Here is a 27,075-nt window from a genome sequence, read left to right as displayed (position 1 = left end):
AGGAATAAATTACATTTTAAAATATATTAAATTAGAAAACAGTTATTTTAACATTTTAACAGTTATTTTAAGAAAACAGTTAACAGTTATAGCCTGTTAACCCCTTCATCTCTGCGTTTTGTCTCTCTACAGGTGACTGGCTTTGACAGTGTGGATGATGAATCCAAACACAGCGGTCACATGTTCTCCACAAAGAGCCCCAAACCTGAGGAATGGGACATCGTGAAGAACCCATCATACTCTTACTGGATTTACTACATGTATGCAAACATTGCCGGACTCAACCAGCTGCGCAAGTGAGTATCTCAATAACACACAAAAAAGGCAAGCAGCTTTGTAGGCTGGATAATTGTTGTGCTTGCTACTATCTTTACAGCCAATAATTTAAAGGGTTAGTTCACCCAAAAATGAAAATTCTGTCATTAATTACTCACCCTCATGTCGTTTCAAACCCGTAAGACCTTCATTCATCTTCGGAACACAAATTAAGATATTTTTGATGGAATCTGAGAGCTGTCTGACCCTCCCATAGACAGCAACGCAACTGAAATGTTCCCAAGTCCAGAAACGTAGCAAGGAGATCTGTAAAATAATCCATGTGACATCAGGGGTTGAACCGCAATTATACGAAGCTACGAGAATACTTTTAAGGGTGATGCGGAGGAGATGAATTGTTGAATAAAGTCGTTATTATTTTTTTCTTTTGCGCACAAAAATTATTCTCGTAGCTTCGTATAATTGCGGTTTGACATATTGACATGAATAATACCACTAATTGCACAACTTGCAGGGAGAAGTGTGCTGTTACTTTTCTAAGCAATTGGAGTCCACAATTTTAGTAGAGAATAATTATTTTGGACAAAAATAATTTGCATTTTTGTTTTTTTTACATTTGTTAATGTTTTTGAAAGGCCTACCAGAGCTGCATTTATTGGAACAAAAATACATTAAAAACAGTAATATTGTGAAGTATTATTACAATTTAAAATAACTGTTTTCTATATTAATATATATTAAAATGTAATTTATTCCTGTGATGCAAAGCTGAATTTTCAGCATCATTACTCTAGTCTTCAGTGTCACATGATCCTTCAGAAATAATTCTAATATGCTGATTGGAATATAAAACAATATTGGAATTTTGATTGGAATAAAAATCTAACTTTATGAATGTCTTTACTGTCATTTTTTTATCAATTTAATGCATCCTTGTTCAATAAAGGTACTGATAAAAAGATACTGACCCCAAACTATTAAACAGTAGTGTGTATAGAGTCCAGAATATTACTAGAGATGTGGGTGTGGGCTGTTATGACCTAGACCAGTAAGCAACCAACTAGCACTAAATTCCCGTGTTGTGAGTTTTGCACAAGAATGCACCATTCACATTTACTTCAGAAAAATTAAAAAATCTAAAATGTAATATTTTGTGTCGTGTACATTTAGCATGCAACACTGTGTACATAAGCATATAAATTATTATAACCAGTCCATAAGAGGTTATTATATCTCACTGTCTCTTCACGTTCCACAGAGCCCTGTCCTGCAGTATCTGTATTACCTGGCTCAGGTCCCCATTGCAATGTCCCCACTCAGCAACAACAGTCTGTTCCTAGAGTACAACAAGAACCCTCTGCTGGAGTTCCATAATAAGGGACTGGCGATCTCCCTGTCCACCGACGACCCCATGTAGTTCCACTACACTAAGGTGTGGCTTCAACCCTTTTCATATGTGCAAATTAGATGCTGCTTCACCCTCTCTTCCTTTCATTTCATACCCGTGCGTTTATCTGAATCCTGCATCAACAGGAGCCCCTTATGGAGGAGTATGCCATTGCAGCCCAGGTGTTTAAGCTCAGCACCTGTGACATGTGTGAGATTGCCAGAAACAGTGTTCTCCAGAGCGGCCTGTCTGCTGAGGTGAGGTCACCTGACCGAACACATCAGTATTTTTTCCGTATGTTGGTTTTACTGATCTAGACAGAAGGTATATTCTGTTATAATATAGCAAATGTTTACGTTTTTTTTTAAATAAATACAGATAATGTCTAATGTTTTTGAAGTAATAAATAATATAATTATTTTAGCAATTCCATTTGGTAATGCTACTGGTGCTAAAATTATTAAATTAAATTACACAACTTCAAGTGTAACCCTGTGTCATGATATATATAGTATGTATGTATATATATATATATATATATATATATATGTGTGTGTGTTAGTTTTTTTTATATTTTCAGTTTTCATTTGAATTTTACTTTAAAGCTCATTTGAATGAAAATGTTAATAAATAATACTACAATAACACGGATTAAAAATGGCTATATATATATATATAAGTAATCTGTGTTATTCTAAATATTATTTATTTATTTATTAACATTTTGAATGAGCCTTTATTTTATATATTCTATATATAATTTTTCATTTTCATTTTAGTTTCAGTAATTTTGTTCTTTTGCCTTTATTTATTTATTTATATTTAGCTTTAATTTATTTATATCTGTTTTAGTTTTGGTCAGTTTACTACTTCAACTTAAACATATTTTATTTCAATTAGTTGCCAAGGCAACATTTCAGATTTTTATTACAAAAATGTATTTTAGGTTTTTCATTTCATATTTTCATTAAATATTAATTTTTATTGTATTTCAGTTTTATTTCAAATTACATTGTTAACAATAACAACACTTAACTAACATATTATTGGGGGCTTTTTACACTTCAAAGCAAGAACATAATGATTCCATACCTAATAATTAATAATTCCAAATGTTTAATTCCAAAAGAGAGTTACACATCTAAAAAGGGTTAATCAATGTTTTTGTTGAAATTTGAATGTCTAATAATCTATAATTTTCAGTCTCAATAATCACACTGAACTGAATTAAGCTGAATGCTGGTACTTCAGTATTATCATCTTCTGTAGAGCTGCTTTCCAGTCGCATCTTTCAACATCAACACTAGTATTATACTGATTAAATTGAATCAACACTGAACTGATACGAACTGAATAACAACATTACTGCCTTTTGTACAACTGTTTACAGCTGAATTGAACTCTCAAACTTCACACTGTTATTAATCTAACCTGACTTGATCTAAATGGCACTATTGCCTTAGCTGCTTTAGTTGGATTTCCGTCTCTGTGAAGCTGCTTTGACACAAACTGTATTGTATAAATTGCTATAGCAATTAAGGTGACTTGATTTGATACCGCAATATAATGTTTTTTTTCTCACACAAACAGGAAAAGATTCATTTCCTTGGTGCCAACTACCTGAAGGACGGTCCTGAAGGCATTGACATCCGCAAAACCAACGTGGCTCAGATTCACATGGCCTACTGCTACGAGACCCTGTGCTATGAGCTGAACCTCATTAGAGAGGGCGTGATTGCTGACTAAAAAAACATGCACATACGCAAAGTGGATTGTTCTACACTCTCCTTAAATTGTCACTTCCAATGACATTTCTGCATTATCATGAATGTGAAGCCCATGAGATAACGTCCATGAGACACAGCTTAAATCTTAATGAGAATTGACACTCCAGAACTTAATACGGAGTCTTCTTGTACACAGGTGTCCGATTCATGATTGGCTTGTGCAGTTTGTCTTATGTCTGACTTTTAGGTCAGGTTTACGGTTAACTAAGTTTACATCTCCTTTGTGCCTTTATTGTATTATGTTACAGTTGACTCAAACAATATCTATATTTAAAATATACAGTGTTCTGATTTTTTATCTTATTTTTAACACAAAGTTGAAAATGCTGCCATCATTTGCTCCTAACTTGCCATCATTTCCATAACTTTAACTTTTTTTTTTCTTTTTTTTTGAGCAAAATTTAGTGTGAGGCATTAGGGAACATGACATGGGTACATGACAACCAATGACATTTGATGTCATTGATGCCAAAGCAGGCATAACCTGTCACATGTCTTGAAAAGCTTGGTTTGTATAGAAAGATAGTCAGTGAATATCATATCAAATTTTAAATGTTACTTTTCTCAGAACTATTGGACTTTATATTGTTTATATTGTACGTAATATGTTTTAAATAACTATATATATCTATCTATATATGCATAGGCTATTATTATGTAAAATCACACATGTGCTTACAATACAAACATTTTTAACGTGTGTGTAAAAAAGATAGTCAGTGAATATCATATCAAATTTTAAATGTTACTTTTCTCAGAACTATTGGACTTTATATTGTTCATATTGTACGTAATATGTTTTAAATAACTATATATATATATATCTATATATGCATAGGCTATTATTATGTAAAATCACACATGTGCTTACAATACAAACATTTTTAACGTGTGTGTAAACCGAAATAACACACACACACGAAATATACACAAAATTACATTGTACACTTATAACCTATTAATATTAAAGAGCACTTTATGGACTAAACTGCTCCCCATAACATATTGCTAATGTATTTCAATATAAAGTAGTTTTAGCATATATTTGCCTCATGTCACTAAAGAGTTAAAACAATAAAATCAAGAAAATAAAGTAGCATTTCGGTTTCAAGTTATGTTTTCTATCCAATCAGTTCCTTGGAACACATATGGGTCATTTTATGAAGAGACACTTTTATTGCAGCACCAGTTCGTGAGCTGATTCATCCACTCGAGAGGAACCGAAGCTCAGATGGGGAACTGACAGCACAGGAGAAGGACTAGCCGAGCACATCCACTCCTCAAGGAACGCCGATAGCAGTTTCTGTCGGGAATATAAACAACACCAGGAGTTACATTGTTGCCAGTTGCCGGGAATTATTTGTTACTTTGAAACCCGTCGGTTACTCGCTGTGAAAGTGAATGGATACAAAGTTTTTTTTTTCCCCGAGGAAGTTTTTAGCCGACTGGCTAACTAAACAGCCGTGAGATATGAAGACTTCGGGTTCACAACAGAGTTACAGACTCAGTATTTACTCTAAATGAACTCTTATGATAACTTTTATTTCAGCGGAGTCGAACATATGTGTTGTGAAACAGCGGACAAGTTTGCCTAAGTAAGTTGATATTTCTTCATAACAAAAGATCTGAACTGGCTGACATGATTGAGCTCTGGTTCGCTGGTTTTATTTATTCATTCATTTATTTATTTATGTAATGTTATCTAATTTAATATCATTTCAAAATGTATTTATTTTTTATTGTGATTATTTTAATTTAAAATTTTATTTATTTTGAATGAATTTAATTATTTTATTTAATTTTATTTGATAATTTCCTCACATTTTCTATATATTATTTTTCGTACCTGATATCAGAGCCTTTTATAATAAATATCCTTTTTTATCCATTGTTTAATTGTTTATTAAAGTCATTATAGACACCTTTTATTTACATTTAAACTTTGTTGAAGTTTACTTTTAAAGTAATTATGCTCATCACAAATTAATTTGTTTGTGTTGGAATGTCTACAAAATGTCTACAGTGCTGGCACCATCGTTAAGTTATTTATTGACTTTTACAGCTCAATATGCTAGGCAGTGTTTGACACTAGGTTTTGTCATATAGACATGATCAGGTTTAGCTTTGACAGTGAACTCACTCACTTTCCCACCCTCCTGATCTACTCCACCCAGAGGCATGTCCCCTCATGCTCAAGTACATGGGGTGGGTGGATCACCTGTCCAAGGTAATATTATGTCTTGATTTTCTACCATTTGAGAGCTGGGGTAATACTAGTGTCTGGTTGATGTTGCCGTTTTAGGGGTGTTTTGTGTATGTCTGCGGTTGCTGATGACTCTTTTGATAACCAAACCCCAAACGCAGAGCTTTGGTGGCATACCTTGAAGCAGGTGGCTTGGAGAAAAGAGAGAAAGGATTTATACCGCCTCTCAGGTTGTGGGTTAACGTCATGAGAACTTCCTCCTCGCATGCATTCGGGAAGTTTAAGTCAGGATGACTGGAGTTAGGCGGCTTACCGCAAACTCTCAGAAGTTGTAATTAAACGCTGGTCTGGCCCATCCAAACCTTCACAGACCATCTGCACCGTTGTACGCCTGAGAACTTTGCTGCATTCAATTTTATGCCAGACATCTGAGTCACCAAAAAACAAGCTTGGAAATACTGCACCAGATTAAATTTGTAAAACCATCGTTATGGACATTCTGCTGATCCGGCCTTCCTGTGAATCAGGAAACACAGGCTAGGCCTTCCTGCTCACACTCTTAGACACAAGTGGGTCAGTAGATGTGATGATCAAGGGGAATGGGATCTGGCTCGAATCGCGGAGAGATTCCAGTGCGTACGTTAGATGTAGGTCATCCAGAACAAAGGCATCATTTTCGGGTCCGGCCGATCAAATGGGGTCATATTTACCGAATTATGTCGTTCAGTCCCAGTGCCAAGAAATTCCAGCAGGTCTTCACTCTCAGCGTAATGTGCAACGTGTCCAAAACACTTTGGCCGCAGATGAGGGCTTGTGTTAGAGCTGACAGATCCGTCCCGTCTACAGTAGATGCAGGAAAGAGGAATTTCAAGTGGCCTCTTTTTGTTGTCAACTTGTTGCATAGATACCAGCGTTTATTAACATGCATGAAATCTTGTATATTTTCCTCATTGATGTGCTGACCGCTCGTTCTTGTGCCACAATGAAGGCCCTTCTATTATGCGCACATGGATGTGGAAATACTTGGAATGCCCGTCCTTTTCATGCTGCGGCTGAAAGAAGCTTTTGGAGAGGAGTGAAATTGAATTACATTATGCTCAAGTGTGTTAATGCACGGCAGTGCTTGGGACGGGTCCAGCTGGAGAGGGTGGGAGTGGGGGTGGTGGGGGTTCCTGGGGATGGAGGCCCCCACAGTGCTTTGTCTTCTCCCATGTTCCTGTGGTTGTCCGTCTCCTTTTTGTTAGGGTTTTTTTATTTTTGGTTTCGCTGCTGACCTTGACAGTGACGATCTTTGGTTTCCTGCATTTATGCAGCATACAGGGACCATCACCTTTTGTGTGTGCAAAATGTGTTTGTCAGTTTAAAGAGGGTTGCATGATATTGGAAAAAACTGACATTGCATTTTTTGTGTGTGATGTATATGTATTGCAATATGAAAAAATACAGAAATTTTCACCAGAGTATTTGAAAGGCAATATTTAGGAAAAACGAATCATGCTACAGTTAGTAGGGTGATTTTGTTGGGGAGTGCATTTGCATAGAAAACAAATGCTGAAAAAAGTTTACTCTGAAGATGTTTTTTGAGTGTGAAATCCTTTTAGGACTGCAAGATTTGGGAAAAACTTGAAAAATTTGGGTGTTCATCAAATTTTTTTCATTTTTAAAAAAAACTAACCTCTAACCCAGGGGTGTCCAATCGTGCTCCTGGAGGGCTGGTGTCCTGCAGAGTTTAGCTCCAACCCCAATCAAACACACCTGTACCAGCAAATCAAGCGCTTACTAGGCATACAAGAAACTTCCAGACAGGTGTGTTGAGGCAAGTTGGAGCTAAACTCTGCAGGACTCTGCCCTCCAGGACCGAGTTTGGACACCCCTGCAAACCTCTTTCAGTAACCATTTCAGTTTAAAAAAATCTTTGAAAAAGAAAGAGTCTTTGAAAGTTGAGTCTTAATAGGCCACATCCCCACTGTTTTTGAACAATTCAGTATAACTATAAATTGTCATAATTGCAATAATAATGATTTTATTGTATTATTGATTATAATATTATTAATAACGCAATTATGACAAATTTTAGCACATTTATTTACATTTTTTTTATCTTTATATAATGATATTATGTGATATCATTAAATAAAAATAGTAAACAAAATAAACAAATAAATAAATAAACAATACTGTAAAATAAATACCGTAAAATAATAAAATCAAGGAATAAAAATAAAAACAAAAATACTGTAAAATCCCAATACTAATATTTATGGCTTAAAGGGGTCCTATTATGCTTTTTCACTTTTTCAACTTTAGTTAGTCTGTAATGTTGCTGTTTGAGCATAAAAAAGATCTGCAAAGTTACAAAGTTCAAAGTCCACTTCAAAAGGAGATATTTTATTTAACAGAAATCACTTTTCAAAAACTACAACGAATGACTCGTTTGGACTACAGTGCATATTTTCCGGGGTTTGTGATATCACAAATATCGACGAATGGGACGAGACCTGGTTGAGCTGCACTAGAGAAGGCAACGAGTGTTATCACTATGTCGGAGACACGCTAGCTTTCCCAAGGCAGACGAACTTGGAGTGGTTACAATCATCCGGGTTTAAATCGCGCTCAAATTTATTTGATTTTGACGCAATATTTACACTGAAGCTCGCAGCAGGCGGCTATGGTAAGGGGCGTGATATTTCCCGACCAGGCGCCGAGTGCTGCCAATCACAACACACACTGGCCCAGCTAACCAATCACAGCACATTTGGTATTTCAGAAGGCGGGCCTTCATTTGATACAGGAACTATTCAAGCCATTCATGCCAGACTGGGGAGAGAGGTGTTGTAATAATGTAAAATATGTGAAAAATAATGTGTTTTTCGAACAGCCTAGTATGAGAGCCTGTTCTAGTACACCCCCGAAACAAAATCAAGACTTTGTAAAAGAGCATAATAGGACCCCTTTAATTTCTTTGGTAAACAGTAAACCATCACAAAACAGTGAACCATTGAGCTCAGAACGGCTTGAGTAGACACAGAAACACTGTTTCAAAGTACATGTTTATAAATGCTGTGCTTGAAACCAGTAAAGCATGTATTTATCTACTTAAATTGCAAAAAGCTATATTGTGATGTTGATTTTGTTTCGATATATATTCTGCAGCACAAAGTTGAACCCACTTGTTTTTTTTCCTTTGCAGATTCCAAAGTGAAGGAAGAATGGCAGAGAAACTGAATCCTACAGGAAAAGGGTTATTCGGTGAACTTTATTAACTTCTTTGCACAACGAAGGAAGGGTTTCTTCCTTGATCGCTGTTGGAATGGCACACGGTCCTGCATTGTGACGGCAGCCTCGTCGTCATGCTGGCCCTTGGAGTGGACCATGTAGAAAGAGGGGCGAATGTCGTCGCAGGAGGACCAGGAGGGAAGACGGTGACGACGGCAGCGTGGCCGATCACACGAGAACTTGCCGTCAATATTAAACAGAAAATCTCCCAATGGGAGGGACTCAGCCAGCAGGAGGACGTCCGAAGTGGGAATATTAAGCCCCAGCGGACTCTTGCATCTCGTAGGCTTTCAGGGGACCTCCTTGGAAATGGACTTGACGGCAATGATGGAGGTCATAACAAAGCAACTGTATCAAAAGCCAAAAGCCTGGGTTTAGATTTCAGGGAAAACCAGATGACTATTAGACCGGTTACAGGAGAAACCCAATCTGATTTCCTAAGAAATCGAACTCATTCGAATAAATTTGTAACATCAACTCCTGTGACTAAGCCTTTAAGCACTGTAACCCAAGTCCAAGTGGTTAAACTGAATGTTAAAAGCAATAATATCAAGACAAACAATTTCACAGATGACAAAATTACATCTCTACCTCAATGTGTAGATGATCCAGAGGCGTCATTGCCTCCGGGGAACTTTTACACCTCCAGGGGTTTCTGGAAACGACTGGAGGCAGATGAATCTTTGTGGGAGAAGGATTCCTCGATGGTGACTAAGTGTCTTGGTGAAATTGGACCTTCTTCTCCTCCACCTAAACCACAGCGCACATTCCAGTACAAGGGTGCGAGCAGTCCGCCCGGCCAGTGGATCCAATTGGAGGACCAGACTCCGTCAGTCAGCAAATCAAATCAAGTCCGGAAGCATGACATCATATTAAAGCCACCCAGCTGTCCACCTCCTCCTTGTCCAGTCAACACTATCAACGGGTTTTCCAGAAACAGAAAGAACAGGTGAATACTTTCCCCACAGTGCAGATCACATTACACAGTTAATCCCAAATTTAAGAAAAGGAAAAGAGGGAGGTTTTAGTACAGCGTCCAACAGTTGTAAGTACTTCAAACTCTAGATCTTGTCAGATGCTGCATTAAATATATTTAGATATAGATATATTTATAAAAATATCGCAATATTTAGAATTTGTTTACTTATTATAAACAAATTATTTCTTTCATTTAGGTTTTTAATGTTGGTAGCAGCAGGCATGTACACAACAAAACAGTCATATGGACTACAAGTCCTTAGAGGAGGAATGGAGACAAAAAAGAAAATACAGATGAATCAATTATTTCTGATCTTTCATTGTTGAAGTCTTTAACATCGTATTTAGATTCATATGATGCCATTTCCACCATTGTACTCCAATCTTTCAGTTCTGTTTTCAATTTCTAATTTAAAATAATATTATTTCACTTTTGGTCTTCGACACAGTGTCGTATTTTCATTTTGCTGCATCTCTAGTAATGTCATGCCATCAAATGAGTCATTAAATAATTGGGTTAATAAAACCGCAGATTCCAAAAACGTGCAATATAATGTGATCGAACAACTTCTTTATATAATTATATTGTACAAAAAAACTGGTTGATAACCCTTTATAAATAGCGTTTTGCTGGCTTTCAAGACCTGTTTAACCTGGTCACAAATGAAATATCCTCAGAACAATAGGTGTTGGCCTGAAACGTTCTCATATCGACATGCCTTACCTTGATTGATAGTGGATTGTTGAGGAGAGGTGTGCTATTACTTTTCAAAGTGATAAGATTAAAAAAATCCCATAGAATCTGAAGGACCCGAGCCAGAATATCATAGAGCCTTAAAGTGACAGTTTGTCATAATTTTCTCACCTTCATGTCTCTGTTTTTCTGCGGAATGCAAAATACAATATTTTGAAGAACATTGGACCCCACTGACTTGGCATGGGCAAAAAAAAATGTAATTAAAAATCTTACACGAGGTTGAGAAAATGACGACAATTTTTTTTGGGTGAACTTGTATAAACACCACTCACAGTTTCTTAAGTAAATGTACAAATCTCCTTGTCGTACTCATCTATTTCATACATTTATTTGTTGGACAGCTTTGCGTCAGAGGACAGCGTGGAGAGTTTATCTGTGAGTGGGTGATAGTTTAGCTGTCTGGCCTCATCCCCAGCTGTGATGTCAGCTGTTCTTTGGCAGAATCACAGTCCATTGTCCACATTTGGCCTACTTCTGTTTCAACAAAGACTGCTGAGGTTACTCAAGGGCTTTCTGAACACTCTTATGGTCATGCTGTTGTGTTTCCTCCTTCCGCTAATTGTTTTTTTTACCCAATTATTTAAAACCCAGTGTCTGTTCCAGTCATAATGTATCAACTCTATATCATGTCTATTTTAACTGTTTGATATGAATTCTGGAACATCCCTTTTTGGATTAATGGTCACCCTTTATGAAAGACTCAAAACCTGTTGTTAAATCACAATACAGGGAGTGTTCACACTCTTGGTCCCTTTCTCCACAGGAAGTCATTTGAGTTTGAGGATGTGGTACGGATAACAGCCCAAAAGGCCTCTAGAGGGAAGGAGGGCCGCCGTTCGGGTCTTTTCCACGCTTGGTCTGAAGACAGCATCTATGAGGATGTCATCTGTGAGTGATTCTGAGAACGCCAAGACTCATGTCATCGAGCAGATATTTCTATGAAGCACAGTAGAAAATATGTCTGCACTGACTGAAAAACTCATCTTCATATATCATTTTTTTCTTATACACTACCGATCAAATGTTTGGGTTCAAAAAGATTTTTTATTTTTATTCAGTAAGGATGCATTAAACTGGTCAAAAGCGATATGTTACAAAATGTTACAAAAAGAGCAGCAAATCAGCATATTAGATTTATATTCTATTATTCTATTAGAATTCTATTCGGAGTAGATTTCTGAAAGATTGTGTGGCACTGAAGACTGGAGTAATGACTGCTGAAAATTCAGCTTTGCATCACAGGAATACATTCTATTTTAAAATATATTCGGTCACACTTTATTTTAAAGGACAATTCACGCTATTAACAAACCATTAACTACGACTTTTGCCTCAATAAACTCCTAATTTTCTGCTTATTAATAGTTAGTAAGCTAGTTGTTAAGTTTAGGTATTAAGTAGGATTAGGGATGTAGAATATGGTCATGCAGGATATGTGCTTTATAAGTACTAATAAACAGCTAATATGTTAATAATAGGCATGCTAATAAGCAACTAGTTAATAGTGAGAATTGGTCCCTATACTAAAGTGGGTTACACTTTATTTTAAGGTGTCCTTGTTACAGTATAATTATACATATAATTACTGAGTAATATTAATTAACTACATGTACTTATTATATGGTTAGGACTTGGTTTAGGGTTACTTGCATGTAATTATGCATAATTAATTGTTATTATAATAGTAAGTACATGTAACATGTGTAACGCGGACACCTTAAGATAAAGTGTTACCCTAAAGTGTTACCATATATTAAAAAAGAATACAGTTTTTACTGTAGTTTTGATCAAATAGTGCAGCCTTGAGCATAAGACACTTCACAAACATTCAAAAATCATACAGACCCCAAACTTTTTAACTGCAGTATACAGTTTGTAGTTTTGTTATTTTTAGTGTTGCATTTTTTAACATGCTTTGCTTGCATTAATTAATATGCTTACACAGACAGATGTCCTTGCCCATTTCATTATGTCTTCCTCTGTTTTTGAGATGGTATGCCAATTAGACTTTTAAAAAAAGTCAGCTGCATTAGACCATCTAGCTGTTTTTAAAAGCAAAAAGGCATCCTATTCGCCGACTAGTTGATTTTGAAAACATGTTGTTTTGCACATTCCTATTTGTATTGAAGCTAGAGTAGAGAACACTAAAATGTTTTTTGCATGACATTATTATGGTAGCTAAAACTTTCTCATTTTCAACTAATCATTTGCAGCGGATATATCAAAAGAGAACCCATATGAAGACATCAAACTTTTGCCTATGTGTTTACCCATAAGACGGCCACGAAACTACACAGTTGGACAGAGAGAGAGCCCACACATCAAGGTGACTGTCATTTTAAATGCATATAGATTTTGTCAGATTTCAGTATGTAGCGCACTACTATGCAGTACGCACTATCGTTCAAAAGTTTGATTTCAGTAAGATTCTTTTTCAAAGATTTTTTTTATTCTGCAAGTATGCATTCGATTTATCAGAAGTGACATAAAAGACATTTATAATGTTACAAAAGATTTCTTTATCAAATAAATACAGAGTTCTGGCATGAAACTCTAGATGGCGCAGTCCGATAGGTCTAACTCAATCTGACCTAATGACATCATCACATGGCTCAGCTGATTGGTTCTCTCCTGTATCAGTAGCCAATGAGCTCGCTGCTCAACATTCAAATATATGACTAGAGCTTGCCGTAGCAGTGCAGCTTGCTTCAGAAACCCCCCACCTTCCCCAGCTCCACCTGTACAGATCTGCTACGAGGTGATTCATGTATGCTATATGGGGTTTATTTCATGTATGTTATATTTGCAGCAGCAATATTTCTTACATGCTCACAGCAGCATGTTGTGGATGTATTGGCAGTAGCAAGTCTCGGTACTTGCTCTGCCGCAGTAGCAGCATAGCAGATCTATTCCGCCAAGACCAAATACATTAACATTGTCATGTACATTACATTCCAATCCCTCCGAGAGTTGTCATGACAGAAATACTGTTCTTTTGAAATTTCTAATCATCAGAAAATCCTAAAAAATGCATCACGGTTTCCACAAATTGTTTTCAACATTAATAATAATAAGAAATGTTTATTGAGTAATGGCTGCTGAAAATTCAGCTTAGGAACAAATTACATGTTGATCAAATAAATGTAGCCTTAACATAAGAGACTTCTTTCAAAAACTGCTTTCTCAGAGCCATTTATTCCTACAGTTTTTTTTTTAAATTAGAAAAAGAAATTTTGCATTAAGGCCACTGGCTAATTGTTGAGCTAAACTGTCTGTTTTCCCACTTCTTCTCTTGTCTGTTACTGTATGCAGATCTCACCAAAGCCCTTCACACTATTACCTAACGGCGACAGGCTGCATAAAGTGGGACGGGACCGCAAAGAATCCATAACGTCACCTACACGTACCTCTACTACAAACACCTCTAAATCATCAGCAGTCAAACTTGCTACTACGTACAAGACAAACCGACAACCCCCGGTAAACCTACACGCATAAACATGTGCCTCAGACATCATTAAACATTGCTCAACAGGCACCTGATTCTCTGATTGTATGCATGTGAACTTTAACCACACTTTTACATGACATAATAAATTATTTCGTGTTTTATAAACAGAAGAAACAGAAGCTGCACCTTGAGAGAAAGACCTAATATTACCTACTGATACCGAGTTCAAAAATATCAATACAAACTTTACACTAGCCAGAGTTTTTTCCACAAAATAAACATTTATATATCAGCTTTAATGCACTTATCAAAATAACAAAAGCAGTCAAATGTCAAAAGTTACAGTTTCGGTGACTAAAATAAGTGTTCAATATGTATAATTTAACTAACAATCTTCAAAGGAGTGGGGAAAATATGTTCAAAAACTCCATTTAATGTCATAGAACTTTACATAAACACATAGTTTATAAATAAATAACCCCTTTTCTTTACCTTACAAATGGTTGTTGAAAGCATGCTACAAAATAATATAGATTGCATCATATTTTGTGTGGAAATTCAATTTTCAATTCAATTCAAATCAAATTTATTTGTATAGCACTTTTCACAATACACATTGTTTCAAAAGCAGCTTTACAGAAAATGCATGTGTCTACATTACAAAGCAGAAGTGAATGTGTCCAAGTAATGTTCATTTCACAAACGAACAGTTCAAGATAATAGAAGCATACAGCTAGCTAACATGAATTAATTTTAGGCAGAAGTTTATTAAAGCAATTATTACAAGTGTGATCATAATGATTACAATATAGAGAGATTTGGCACTATTTTTGGAATCAGCACCCTAAAATTAGTAAGAAACAAGTATTAGATTTAATTCAACAAATATTATGCAGGGTGATGTAATTAGTTCATACATAAACCATTTTTGATACATAAACCAATTCTCTAGCCTGTTTTGTCCCAGTTCTCATTAATAAATTAGCAGTGAATATAAGAAGAAAGAGAAACAGACATGAAAAACATAGTCGGAGTAGAAATGTCAACTTTGATGCTTGAAAAGGAAGAGGGAGGGAGGAAGTGGTGAGAAGATGGATGGATGGTGGCAGGAAACGCCCCCTTTTGGAGCACAAGAGGTTGAGGAATATCATGAAGTGCCTGTGCATCATACTGGACGCTGCTGACTAATCAGCTGTGTTCAGCTATGTGTCAGTATGATCCATACATTTATTTTGGAAAAGCTAAAATCAGTAGGTCGAGGCAGCGTAGATGAAGCTCATGGAGAAATGCTGTTTTAATAATGAGAGCGAGCAGAAAGGGAAGGTAAGAACCCTCCTTTCTTCAATACAAATAACTAATTTTAACATCAAACAGCATGTGGGAAATGTGGAAGTTGTTCCGTCTGATGTCCAGTTCCTTTAGGCTGTGCTGACTGTTTAGCGCAGGTGTTATTTCATGTGTTCAAAGTGAAACATCTGAAGACACTACCAAAAGTTTGTTAATTAATAATATACTATTATATAGTATTAAAGGTGCAGTAGGAGATCTTGGAAAATGCTAACTTTAGCCTGATAGCACTGAAAGCGAACGTCCCACCCTCCCTGCAATCGCCGTCCAAAGCCACGCCCCCTGAACGCATATACGCTCACAGACCAGAATACCAGAAACAACATTACTACAATAGGCTACATCAGCGGTTCCCAATTCCAGTCCATGTTCCGAAGTGAAGTAAACTTCAATGGATTTCCCCCACTCAGGGAGTAGGGAGCAATGAACACTGTGTAGGGATCATATCGATCGGAACACAGTTCATGCACGTAGCTCACTTCTAACGAGCTGGTTATCTGAATCGGGTGTGTTAACTAAGTGAGACACGTAAAATATGCAGAGCGGGGGGTGGGGGTTTGCGAGGACTGGAATTGGGAACCGCTGGGCTACATCATGTGTCATTCACCAGTGAGAAAACTTTAAAAGTAATACAATACCAGGAAGGAAGATCAGGTTATTGATGTTTGTCTGCCATTCTCGCTCTGTCTGCACAGCGTGCGTGAACGTGCTGATGACGTATCCTGTCTGCGCGAACCGGGTGCGCAGAGGTATGCTAATACATATGTTGACAGGCAGGTAGGAAAGCCAATTAAAACGCTCGGACTGAGCGTTTTGATTGGACGAACATTTCTTTGTCCTACGCCTTCCACAGAATATATAAATACAGATAAAGACATTTAGACCACTTAACTTAATGATTGCAATCGGGATGTGAAGAGACTTTCAACCAGCATAACAAAAACTTTTTCTGAAGACAATCACCTGTTGCACCTTTAAAGTAATAACTAATGTTTTGGATTAGCTTTTATTTTTATATTTTCAGATTTCATTTGAAATTTATTTTAACTTCTAGTAATTGTGTTTTGTGCTCATGTCATTTTTGATAGTTTTTTTTAATTATTTCTATTTAGCTTTAACATATTTTTATTTTAGTTTTTAGTAAGTTTAGTACTTAAGCTTATTTTATTTTTAGTTGCCAAGGCAACATTTCTCAGGTTTAAAAGTTTTTCATCTAATATTTATATATTATTTTATTTCAGTTTTAATTCAATTAACAAAAACATTTTTATAGTTTTAACACGCTGGTTTGGACATATCTACAGTATAACAGCAATACTCTTTACTTGTCTTATGCACACTTTCAAAGCTTTCCCTTTTCATACCATCAAATGTCTATTTAAACTAATATAAAACTAAACGCAGTTACAAAATAATGTTCTATATTTCTTAAACCTAAGAACCTACTTGCTAAGTCTGTGTTTTACCCACAGTATTGGTTGTTCTAAGTTTAAAATAATGACATTTTATAATAATATTAGTGTTGATGATGCTAAAAGATATGTAATACTACATGATTTAGAAAGTAAGACATAGTGTTGATGAAGTTTTGCTGAGGGGCTGTGGGGTACATAAGACTTGTTGATTTGTAATTCTCATCCTTTGCTGTCATTTGATGTTTGTTTAGTATGCTTTCCTTCTAACTTATAATTGTCAGCACTTGTTTGTCATATGCGTCACTTAAATTACAAAAGTCCAGGTCTGACAGGTTGTTATTGTGCCTAAAATGAGACTTTATAATATAATCATGTTGTTATATATATAATCATTTCTTGAACCCATTTCAATTCACCAAGAGCATCTCAAGACAGTAAAGATTCATAAACCCACATTCAAGTCTTTTTTTCTATCTGCGATGAATTAAAGTCATGACTTTTTCATTTCTAAGCTCAAGTACATGTTTGTATTGTTTAGTGTATTGCATTCTGGTACCTAGCAACCTCATAAAATCACTCTTCCATGACACTATTTGAAACTCATGTGGAGGTCAAAGCAGCGCATGACGCATGCTTTGAGCAGTGCATAAAAAGGCCTTTACTGTCCACACACATGGTGAGCATTATGTTTTTATCGGGGGAAAGCACCACCACGCTGTTTCCGCTCATCATGGGCAAATGCCACAACAGTTGCTGTCTCACTGCTCTCACTGTGTGATGTGGGCAGACCTCTGTGGTCTCCATAACTATGAATCATAATTAGCATGTCACGTGTGCTCTGGCCAGACATACACATGTAGATGCATGACGCTGTTCATTATGACACATCTAGTCTCATGGTTGTAGTTTTGTAAATTGTTTGCATTTGTTTCGTATTTGAAACATTTATTTGTGGGGCTTCCATTGTAATTGCATTTTGTAAAGAATACTGAAATAAAAATGAATCTCGTTTTCCACAAAACTATTAAGAAGAACAACTGTTTTCAACATTATAATGACATGAAATGTTTATTTAGCAGCAAATCAGCATATTAGAATGATTTCTGAAGGATCATGTGACAATGAAGACTGGAGTAATGATGCTGAGTATTCAGCTTTTATTACATTTTAAGACATTAAAATAGAAAATAGTTATTTTAAATTGTAAAAATATTTCACAATATTACTGCTGTTACTGAAAAAAATATATACAGCCTTGATGAGCATAAGAGACTTCTTTCAAAAACATAAAAATATCTAAAAAATCCCCCAAACATTTGAACAGTAGTATACAAACTAAAGTCGTAATCAACCTGGAATATTGCTTTGAGTAAACTATAATGAAATATTGTTTGTTGTGTTTCTCATGTAGCTTGTAAACAGGATCCAGGAGATATTTGAAGCCAAAAGAGGAAGGAAACGAGTATGGGCGACAACAACCAGAGGTGAGAGGATGCATATTTCATATTTACCTGGTTTACAGAGAGAAAAAGTCTAATCATGCAGTAAACGTGTGTTTTATGGCAGATGAATTGAGTGGAACAGAGAGTGATCCTGAGGAGAGCTCTAAAGGTCAGTGTCTCCCTAAGACCTCTGCACAGAGAACTCTTGTTTATTCAAGTTTAACTTGTATATCAAACCAGTTTAGCAGTTTTTATACACCCATCAATGCTGTTTACATTTTTTTTTCTCATAGATCGCTCCCAGCGCACAGTGTACATTCAATCAACTTTAAAGCGACGGCCGGGTTACCGCACTTTAGAGAGGGACCTGATCCAACTACAAGAGCAGCAACTTTTCCAGCAATTTGTAGTGGTGTCGCTTAGAAAAGCTTCCCCTGGAAACACATACATCCCTGAGATCACACAACAGTTCCCTACGAAGGTAAAGAGACCTAATAAATTGTAATGACAAAATCCGGAAATAATATAGGGCGGAGCTTAATTTGAGATTTGAATTGTGGAATGTGTGTTTCACCATTTTCTTTCTTTCTTTTTTTAAAAATCATTTTTAAAAAATATGTATTTTTATATTTATATATTGTAATTCAGATTATTTTATATAAATACAATAACATATAATAAAATTATTTACATTTTAATTTTAAATGAATTTAATTATTTCTAATGATAATATACAATTATATATAATATGTATTTATATGTTGTAAGTAAGAGTTATTTTATATAAATGTAATATAATAGCATTATTTACATTTTATTTTTTAATTTTAAATACATTTTAATTATATAAATAATAAGACAATATAGAAAAATGTCATCATTATATATTTGATTATATAAAATATAATTTTTCTGTCTTTATTTTGCATTTAGTTTGAGAGGTCTTCTCGTCTGTCTCGTGAGGCTGAAGACAGATTAAGGGCGATTCCCAAGTTTTGTTTTCCTGACTGTTATGACTGGCGTCCCTCCTCGGACCACACCAGGTAACATGCAAATAATAAACAATTTATGTTACTTGACTAAATAATTCACACTCCTAATATAATCTTTGATTATCGCCCGCAGTGAAACGTTTTCTTTTGTCCTAACGGGGGAGGATGGGAGTCGCTTATTTGGATACTGCCGCAAAATCCTGGTGAGATTGTAAATATGGTGGTCACATGAATTCAACAGAAAAACATAATCTCACCTGGTCAATTAAAATAATACTTGGCCCAAAAGTAATCTTTTATTCATCATGTCATTCCAAACCTCACATCGATCATTATGCAGGTTTGAAAAATATTTCAGTTAATAAATAATATGTGACTATATTGTGTATTGTCAGTCGTACATCTGCACTAACCTTGACCTTTGACCTGTATCTTGCAGCCCAGTGGGAAGGGGAAGAGACTGCCTGAAGTTCACTGCATCATCAGCAGACTGGGCTGCTTCAATCTCTTCTCAAAGGTCAGGGACATTTCCTGTTGAATCAGCACTAACGCAGTTCGACAGATGCTGAATTGTAACTGTCTGCAATGTTTGGGGGTAGATCTTGGAGGAGGTGGAGAGGAGGAGAGAGATTTCCCCTGCCTTGGTTCATCCTTTCATGCACAGTGTCATGGAAGCTCCCTTCCCTGCTCCTGGACGCACCATCACCGTCAAGAGCTTCCTGCCGGGCTCTGGCAATGAGGTAAGAAGATATCGTTTAAAGGAAAAATAAAGTTTAGTCCTACATGTGATTTATTCTCAAAAAATGAAGATTTTTACGAAGTTTTGAATTTAGTTTCCCCCATGATTATAAGTATTAATTTAAATCTTGACATTATTTGTTGTTTTATATATATATTTTTTTCAAAATGTATTTTATTTTTATTTTATTATTTATAGCTATTTTATTTCACAAATTAATGGTTGTACCACCAGTGAAAAATTATCGGAAATTACTTTAAATTTTTTTTTAAGATTGTGGCAATATCATCTTGAAACACATGCCACTGACAAGATGAAAATCCATAAATTATAACAACAAAGAATTTTTTCAAAGAAAATCTTGTAACATCGTTCTATGGATTGGAAAAAAACGACTTTATTCAACAATTCGTCTCCTCCGCATCACCCTGTAGAGCTATTTTGGAGAGTATCCACTGAATGCAAACAGCGTGTCAGCTGCGTCACACGGATACGCTGTTTTCGTTTAGATCAAATCACAACATCGTAGGAAACAGATCTGGCGTGACGCAGCTGACACAGAACAGCATATGTTGTTTACGTCCAGCTGATACTCTGCAAAATAGCTCTTCAGGGTGATGCGGAGGAGACGAATTGTTGAATAAAGTCGTTTTTTTTTTTCTTTTGCGCACTAAAAGTATTCTCGTAGCTTCATATAATTGCGGTTCAACCCCTGATGTCACATGGATTATTTTACAGATCTCCTTGCTACGTTTCTGGACTTGGGAACATTTCAGTTGCGTTGCTGTCTATGGGAGGGTCAGAGAGCTCTCAGATTCCATCAAAAATATCTTAATTTGTGTTCCGAAGATGAACGAAGGTCTTACGGGTTTGAAACGACATGAGGGTGAGTAATTATTGATAGAATTTTCATTTTTGCGTGAACTATCCTTTTAACAAATAACTTTAACCGTATATGAAAAAAATGTCTTAAATGTAAATAAAAATTTTCCAATATGGTAGGAATATCATATGCACATTTGAACAGCCTTTTTACTATGACCTTTGACCTTGGAAGTATTTTTCTACAATTTTCTTTATTTTTTATGTTTTTAACATGATAACACCTATGACAAAAAATCAAGGGCCAAGCATTCTTCTTGAATAATTTATATTATTAATTACATAATTATTTATTTCTACAATTTTCTTTATTTTTTATGTTTTTAACATGATAACACCGATGACAAAAAATCAAGGGCCAAGCATTCTTCTTGAATAATTTATATTATTAATTACATAATTATTTATTATCATTAATTACATTTTATTATTTTTAATACATTTTTTAAAAGAATTTTTTTTTAAATGTTACTTTACAAATAAAACTGTAAAAAACAAAAGTAAAAAAACTGTATAAAACATTATAGAGTCAAACCATTTCATATTATTTTTTATATTGTTGTTATACAATTTTGCCTTTTTACATGGAGTTTCTTAACTGCTTGAAACCTTTTTAATTACTCAAGTCAAAGAACAGGTTTGTCACTATCTTCTGAGGATCATCCGTGTGTCTCTGTTGTATGTGTAGGTTCTGACGCTGTGCAGGCCGGTGGACTCTCGTTTGGAGCATGTGGACTTTGAGAGTTTGCTGCAGTGTCTCAGTGTGACCAGACTCCTGCAGGTCTTCGCTTCTCTGCTACTGGAGAGGAGGGTGATCTTCATCGCAGACAAACTCAGGTACAGACCACCACCCATGCTGATAACCAAATATAGCAATCTGAATGCCAACTAGAATTAAATTCAAACCTACCTCTGTTTGTCTCTGGCCAGTGACTTATCCCGATGTGCCCATTCTGCCTTGGCTCTGCTGTATCCCTTCACATGGCAGCACACATTCGTACCGGTGCTCCCTGCCAGCATGCTGGACATATGCTGCTCTCCCACTCCTTTTGTGATGGGGGCGCTGTCTCCGTCCCTGCCTGAGATGCTGGATATGCCCATCGAGGAGGTCAGTCACTTTGAAGGAGCCTATTTAAGTCCACTTATATTTCTAATCAAGGATTTTTTTACACCAATATTGATAGTAATTAAGTTTTTATTAATAATTTCAACAGTTTCATCTTTCTGACCTATAGATGCAAGGTAGTGCATTATTAATTTCTAACAGGAATGAAAATGAAGCTGCGAGGGAGTATTGATGTATGATTTATTGGTGGTCATGTGTGAATGTGTTAAAATTTTCTCAGATTAGTTTCAATAATTTGACTGGGTTAAAGGTGGGGTAAGTGATTTCTGGTAGCCAATGTTGACATTTGAAATAACTAAAACAAACACACCCCTACCCCAAAAGGGTCTCGTTGGATTTGAGACTTTAGTCTTTGCAACTTTACAGATTTTCTTTATGCACCAAGAGCTTGTAACACTCCAAAGAGAAAGGAAAAATTGAAATCGCATCATATGACCCCTTTAATAACAACCATGCCTTGAATTGTTTCCATTGTTTAACAGCTTGAAATTCCCCATGCCAGCAATAAAATACTATTTGGTATAAGGTATTAAATAATATCTATAAGAGGATCCAAGTTTAGTCTACCAAAAAGTAGTACTTGTTTTGCAGGTGCAAAAAATAAATAAAATAAAAATAAAGAATGAAAGGTTCTTTATTTGCATCTGTGTTCCATGAAGAAACTTTAACATCCAAGGATCCTTTCCATTGGACAAAAGATTATTTTAGTGGAAAAAGATTCTTTAGATTTTTTAAATGTTCTTTACTCTAATAATATGGTTCTTTTAACAAAGACACCCCTTTGGAGCCTTTATTTCAAAATGTAGGAGGTGATATAAATAAAAATCTTCATAACTTTGCAATCTTTCATTGAAAACAAGATTGCATTTGTCTTGTTTAAATAACCTGATGAACATTGTAAATTGATACAACTTTGCATTCTGATGTTCCTGTCAGGTCCATCTAGTGACTTTTATGTCACATACCTAGAATTTTTTTTCTTATGCTTTCCATTTTGAAAGAGAATGAAAGACACTTACATTGTTTTTTTTTGTACTATTCTTTCAGGTTCTTATTGTGGATTTGTGTGCGGACAAGTTTGTCGTTCAGGTGTGTATGCAAGTTTTAGTTTTCTAATACAAGGGTGTAACCTTTTGAAAGTGTCACAAGTGCGTGTTTGTGAGGGTGTAGTGTGAAACTCAAGTCACAGCCTGAGCAGATGTACTGTATTATCAGTCAAAGACATAAATCTGATGGTTTTAAGAAGTCTTTTTGGCCATACTTATATTGTCATCCAATTCCAGTTTTTCCCTTATACACTACCATTTAAAAGTTTGGGTCAATAATAATATCCCCAGTGATTTGAAAAGAAGTCTCTTATGCTCACCAAGGCTGCATTTATTTGATCAAAAAATGCTATATAATTTGAAATAATATTTCAATTTAAAATAACTGCTTTCTTTTTGAATATATTTTAAAATTAAATGTACTGTGATCACAAAGCAGCCATTACTGTCTTCAGTGACACATGATCCTTCAGAAATAATACAAGGGTGTAACCTTTTGAAAGTGTCACAAGTGCGTGTTTGTGAGGGTGTAGTGTGAAACTCAAGTCACAGCCTGAGCAGATGTACTGTATTATCAGTCAAAGACATAAATCTGATGGTTTTAAGAAGTCTTTTTGGCCATACTTATATTGTCATCCAATTCCAGTTTTTCCCTTATACACTACCATTTAAAAGTTTGGGTCAATAATAATATCCCCAGTGATTTGAAAAGAAGTCTCTTATGCTCACCAAGGCTGCATTTATTTGATCAAAAAATGCTATATAATTTGAAGTAATATTTCAATTTAAAATAACTGCTTTCTTTTTGAATATATTTTAAAATTAAATGTACTGTGATCACAAAGCAGCCATTACTGTCTTCAGTGACACATGATCCTTCAGAAATCATTTTAATATGCTGAATTTCTGCTCAAGAAACATTTCTTATTGTTATCAATGTTGAAAACAGTTATTGCTTCATATTTTTGTGGAAAACATTTTTTCAGGATTCTTTGAGTAGAAAGTTAAAAACGGCATTTATTTGAAATAGAACTTTGTTGTAACATTATAAATGTCTTACCTGTCACTTTTGATCAATTTTGATTAGGGCTGTCAAATCAATTAATCGCATCCAAAATAAAAGTTTGTGGTTACATAATATATATGTGTGTACTGTGCATATTCATATGTATATAAATACACACACATACATGTATATAGTTAGGATATATATATATATATATATATATACATATTCTTAAATATATACATGTACACACACACACACACATATATTATGTAAACACAAATTTTTATTTCGGATGCGATTAATCGCAATTAATCGATTTGACAGCCCTAATTTTAATGTATCCTTGCAGAATACATATTAATTTCTTAAAAAAAATAAATAAATAAAACTAATACAAAATAAAATCAATTACTGACTCCAAACCTTTGTACATTAGTCTACATCAGACTACTAATTGCTGAAGATCTAATTGCTGACAAATCCTTTTGTGAAATGTAATCATGGGTCTATGTATCTTGTCTTTGTATCAAAATGTCTGTTTCTTTCATAAATTTGCTCCTATATTCATCTTTCTCTCCTCTCCTCTGTCCTAGCTTGGAGACGAAGACTGTATCTTACCTAGAAAGCTGCAGGCAGCGCTTCAGGAGATACTGGACAACAGGGAGGAGATCCTAGAACAAAACACAAGAGACAGGAATGGAGGTTAGACTCATCACACGTGCCGTTATTCACAGCTGAACCCACAGCATCTGACTCAGTTCAATTTTAAACCGGTTTCACTCACGTGACTGAAGGTTTGGTCCATTGTCTTATTGTGTCAAAATGAGCTGTTCACCTTTTAAAGTCGTACTGTCTATTTATTCATGATGTGATGAGTAACCAACCGTTAAACAAGGTCAGTGAGGTCAGGAACATGCTGACAAGTATGATTTCAGGTGTACAGATGTTCGTTAAGCTGGCTCAACGGCAAATAGTCATTATGCTGGTTATACTAAATATTCAAGGACCAACGGCTTAACAAGCACAGAATTAAAAATAAGTGTTATCTGACATTATCAAGATGAATTTGTTCTGACACAGTTTAACTCTGAGTTCTTGTCATATTTTATTACCATTTTCTAAACTATAGCGAATAAACTGTGATAATGTGTGAAATGTTGAAGGTGTCTGAATACATTTTGGTTTGACTGTAAATGGCTTCAAAGCTAATAGACATGGACAAAGCCACAAAAGTCTTATTTTATGGGCTTGTGTCTGTTTAGTTTGTTGTTGTTGTTTTTTTATACTATGCAGTATCAATGTGTCACACTGTGGTTTTATTCTTCTAACAGATAAATCAGACCTGAGCACGTTGGTGTCAGAGGCGTTTGTGTGGTTCTTTGTTGAGCTGGTGGGACATTATTCTCTCTACATGAGCGACACAGGACCCGGTGGGACCCGAGAGCTGCAGAGAGACGCTTTCAGGAAATCTCATCCTTCCCGAGGAGTGCGACAGTTTCTCCAGCTCTTCATGGACACGCAGATGTTTGCTGGTTTCATTCATGACCGAGAGCTCAGAAAAGGGGGTGTTAAAGGTGATTTGGATTAGAGTTGTTATTTTTAGGGCGAACCATTCCTTTTAAGTAATGAGAGAATGTTTTGTCCTTGTTTAACAGGGCTGTTTGAAATGAGAGCAGCAGAATATCTGGATTCGTATCCTGAACCTGAACCAAGTGGAGTCAACAAATTTCTCAAGGGGCTCGGTAAATCTTTTGCCTCTTTTCCATTTGTCTAGAATGAAAAGATAAATATGTAGAAGCACTTTGTCCATTGTTTTACTCACAACTATGTTTGTTTGCAGGAAATAAAATGAAATTCTTGCAGAAGAAATAGAGAACTGTGTCAGATGCCAAGTATGAGCTGCTTTTATTCAAAAGTGTGTGATGACTCAACCAGCACGTCAGTTCCTCTCCCATAGCCAACACGCAAAAGGGTGGAGATGAGGTCAAGACTGGAATCAGCTTGTTCTGCCCTGAAAATTCTCTGGCTTGGATTTGCCATCCCATCACAAAAGAGGAAAAGACTGGAAATGAGTTTATAAGCACAAGGAACAAAGACGACTGAATTAGAACAAAGAGGATAGGGAGGAGTCTGTGTCGTGTTATTGTAATTTTGATAAATAAGGAAAAAACTGACTATGAATGCATAATAGCAAGAGTTGGGTTAATGGCCATGTCAGAGGTCTTACGTGTTTTTATTGTCTTAAATATAATTTTTATTAAACCATACAATAAGGTAAGCTTATGTTTTAACCAAAAACCTTTTCCAGCTGGAAATGTGTTGTTAAAAAGAAGATATGATGAAGGATGACTTCTATTCCCCTTCAGGAATTAATTTATGATTCTTTATATGCACAGAAATGGCCTTTCCAGTTATGTCAACCTTTTTTTTGTGCCAAATTTTCAGTTTTGTCAAATAACAATGCAAGTGTTTGTTTTTTCAGAGGCTTTTACATTTTGTACAGTTGTGTTTTTAGACAAACTAGACTTTTTGTAACATTTTTGTAACAGAAAACCTTTCTGATGCAATGTTGGACAGGAAGTGTGAAACAAACAATGTGATCTTGATGTGGAAATTGAAAATTTGGATGAATGTCAAGAGAATGAGAATGTATAGGGTGCATGGGTTTAAAATATATGTGTAAACTTATAATGAAAGGAGTATACAGTGTTATTAAAAACTACACTTACAGCAGTAATGTGGATTTGGTGGCTACTTGAAAGAAGCTAAGTGGCTATACAGTTTTGACACTTTTTTTGAACATTGCATAAGTGTTTTTTTGTTATTTAATAATTTCGATGACTGCTGTTATCATGTTACCTTAACATGTAAGAAGTAATAGTGATCCATTTAATCAAACTTCCGAATGGTACTTTACATTGATTAGAGACGGAGGCAGTGTTGCCAGGTCTGTGTAACAAAA

The 27,075-nt window shown here is 35.5% G+C and overlaps 1 protein-coding gene and 1 pseudogene across 1 annotated transcript; both read left to right on the top strand.

The window, feature by feature from the left end:
* The window catches only part of LOC107674358 (AMP deaminase 1-like), a 9,930-nt pseudogene extending 6,259 nt beyond the window's left edge, over positions 1-3,671 (top strand).
* A 984-nt stretch (positions 3,672-4,655) lies between these two features.
* On the top strand, positions 4,656-26,846 carry LOC107674357 (DENN domain-containing protein 2C-like). Its single transcript, XM_016468315.1, has 19 exons — positions 4,656-5,045; positions 8,844-9,878; positions 11,428-11,552; positions 12,878-12,990; positions 13,977-14,144; positions 18,289-18,361; positions 18,444-18,488; positions 18,613-18,800; positions 19,253-19,362; positions 19,445-19,514; positions 19,751-19,828; positions 19,911-20,051; positions 21,621-21,769; positions 21,863-22,040; positions 23,106-23,147; positions 24,707-24,815; positions 25,445-25,687; positions 25,769-25,855; positions 25,954-26,846. The coding sequence occupies exons 2-19, from the start codon at positions 9,004-9,006 to the stop codon at positions 25,983-25,985; spliced, it is 2,826 nt and encodes a 941-aa protein (XP_016323801.1). The 5' UTR covers positions 4,656-5,045; positions 8,844-9,003; the 3' UTR covers positions 25,986-26,846.
* Positions 26,847-27,075: the final 229 nt, after the last annotated feature.

The sequence above is a fragment of the Sinocyclocheilus anshuiensis genome, unplaced genomic scaffold (genome assembly GCF_001515605.1).
Source record: "Sinocyclocheilus anshuiensis isolate Anshui unplaced genomic scaffold, SAMN03320099.WGS_v1.1 scaffold188, whole genome shotgun sequence".
In the NCBI taxonomy this organism is placed as follows: domain Eukaryota; kingdom Metazoa; phylum Chordata; class Actinopteri; order Cypriniformes; family Cyprinidae; genus Sinocyclocheilus; species Sinocyclocheilus anshuiensis.
The sequence above is the reverse complement of the archived record's forward strand: the minus strand, read 5'-3'. Positions and strand labels throughout refer to the sequence as shown.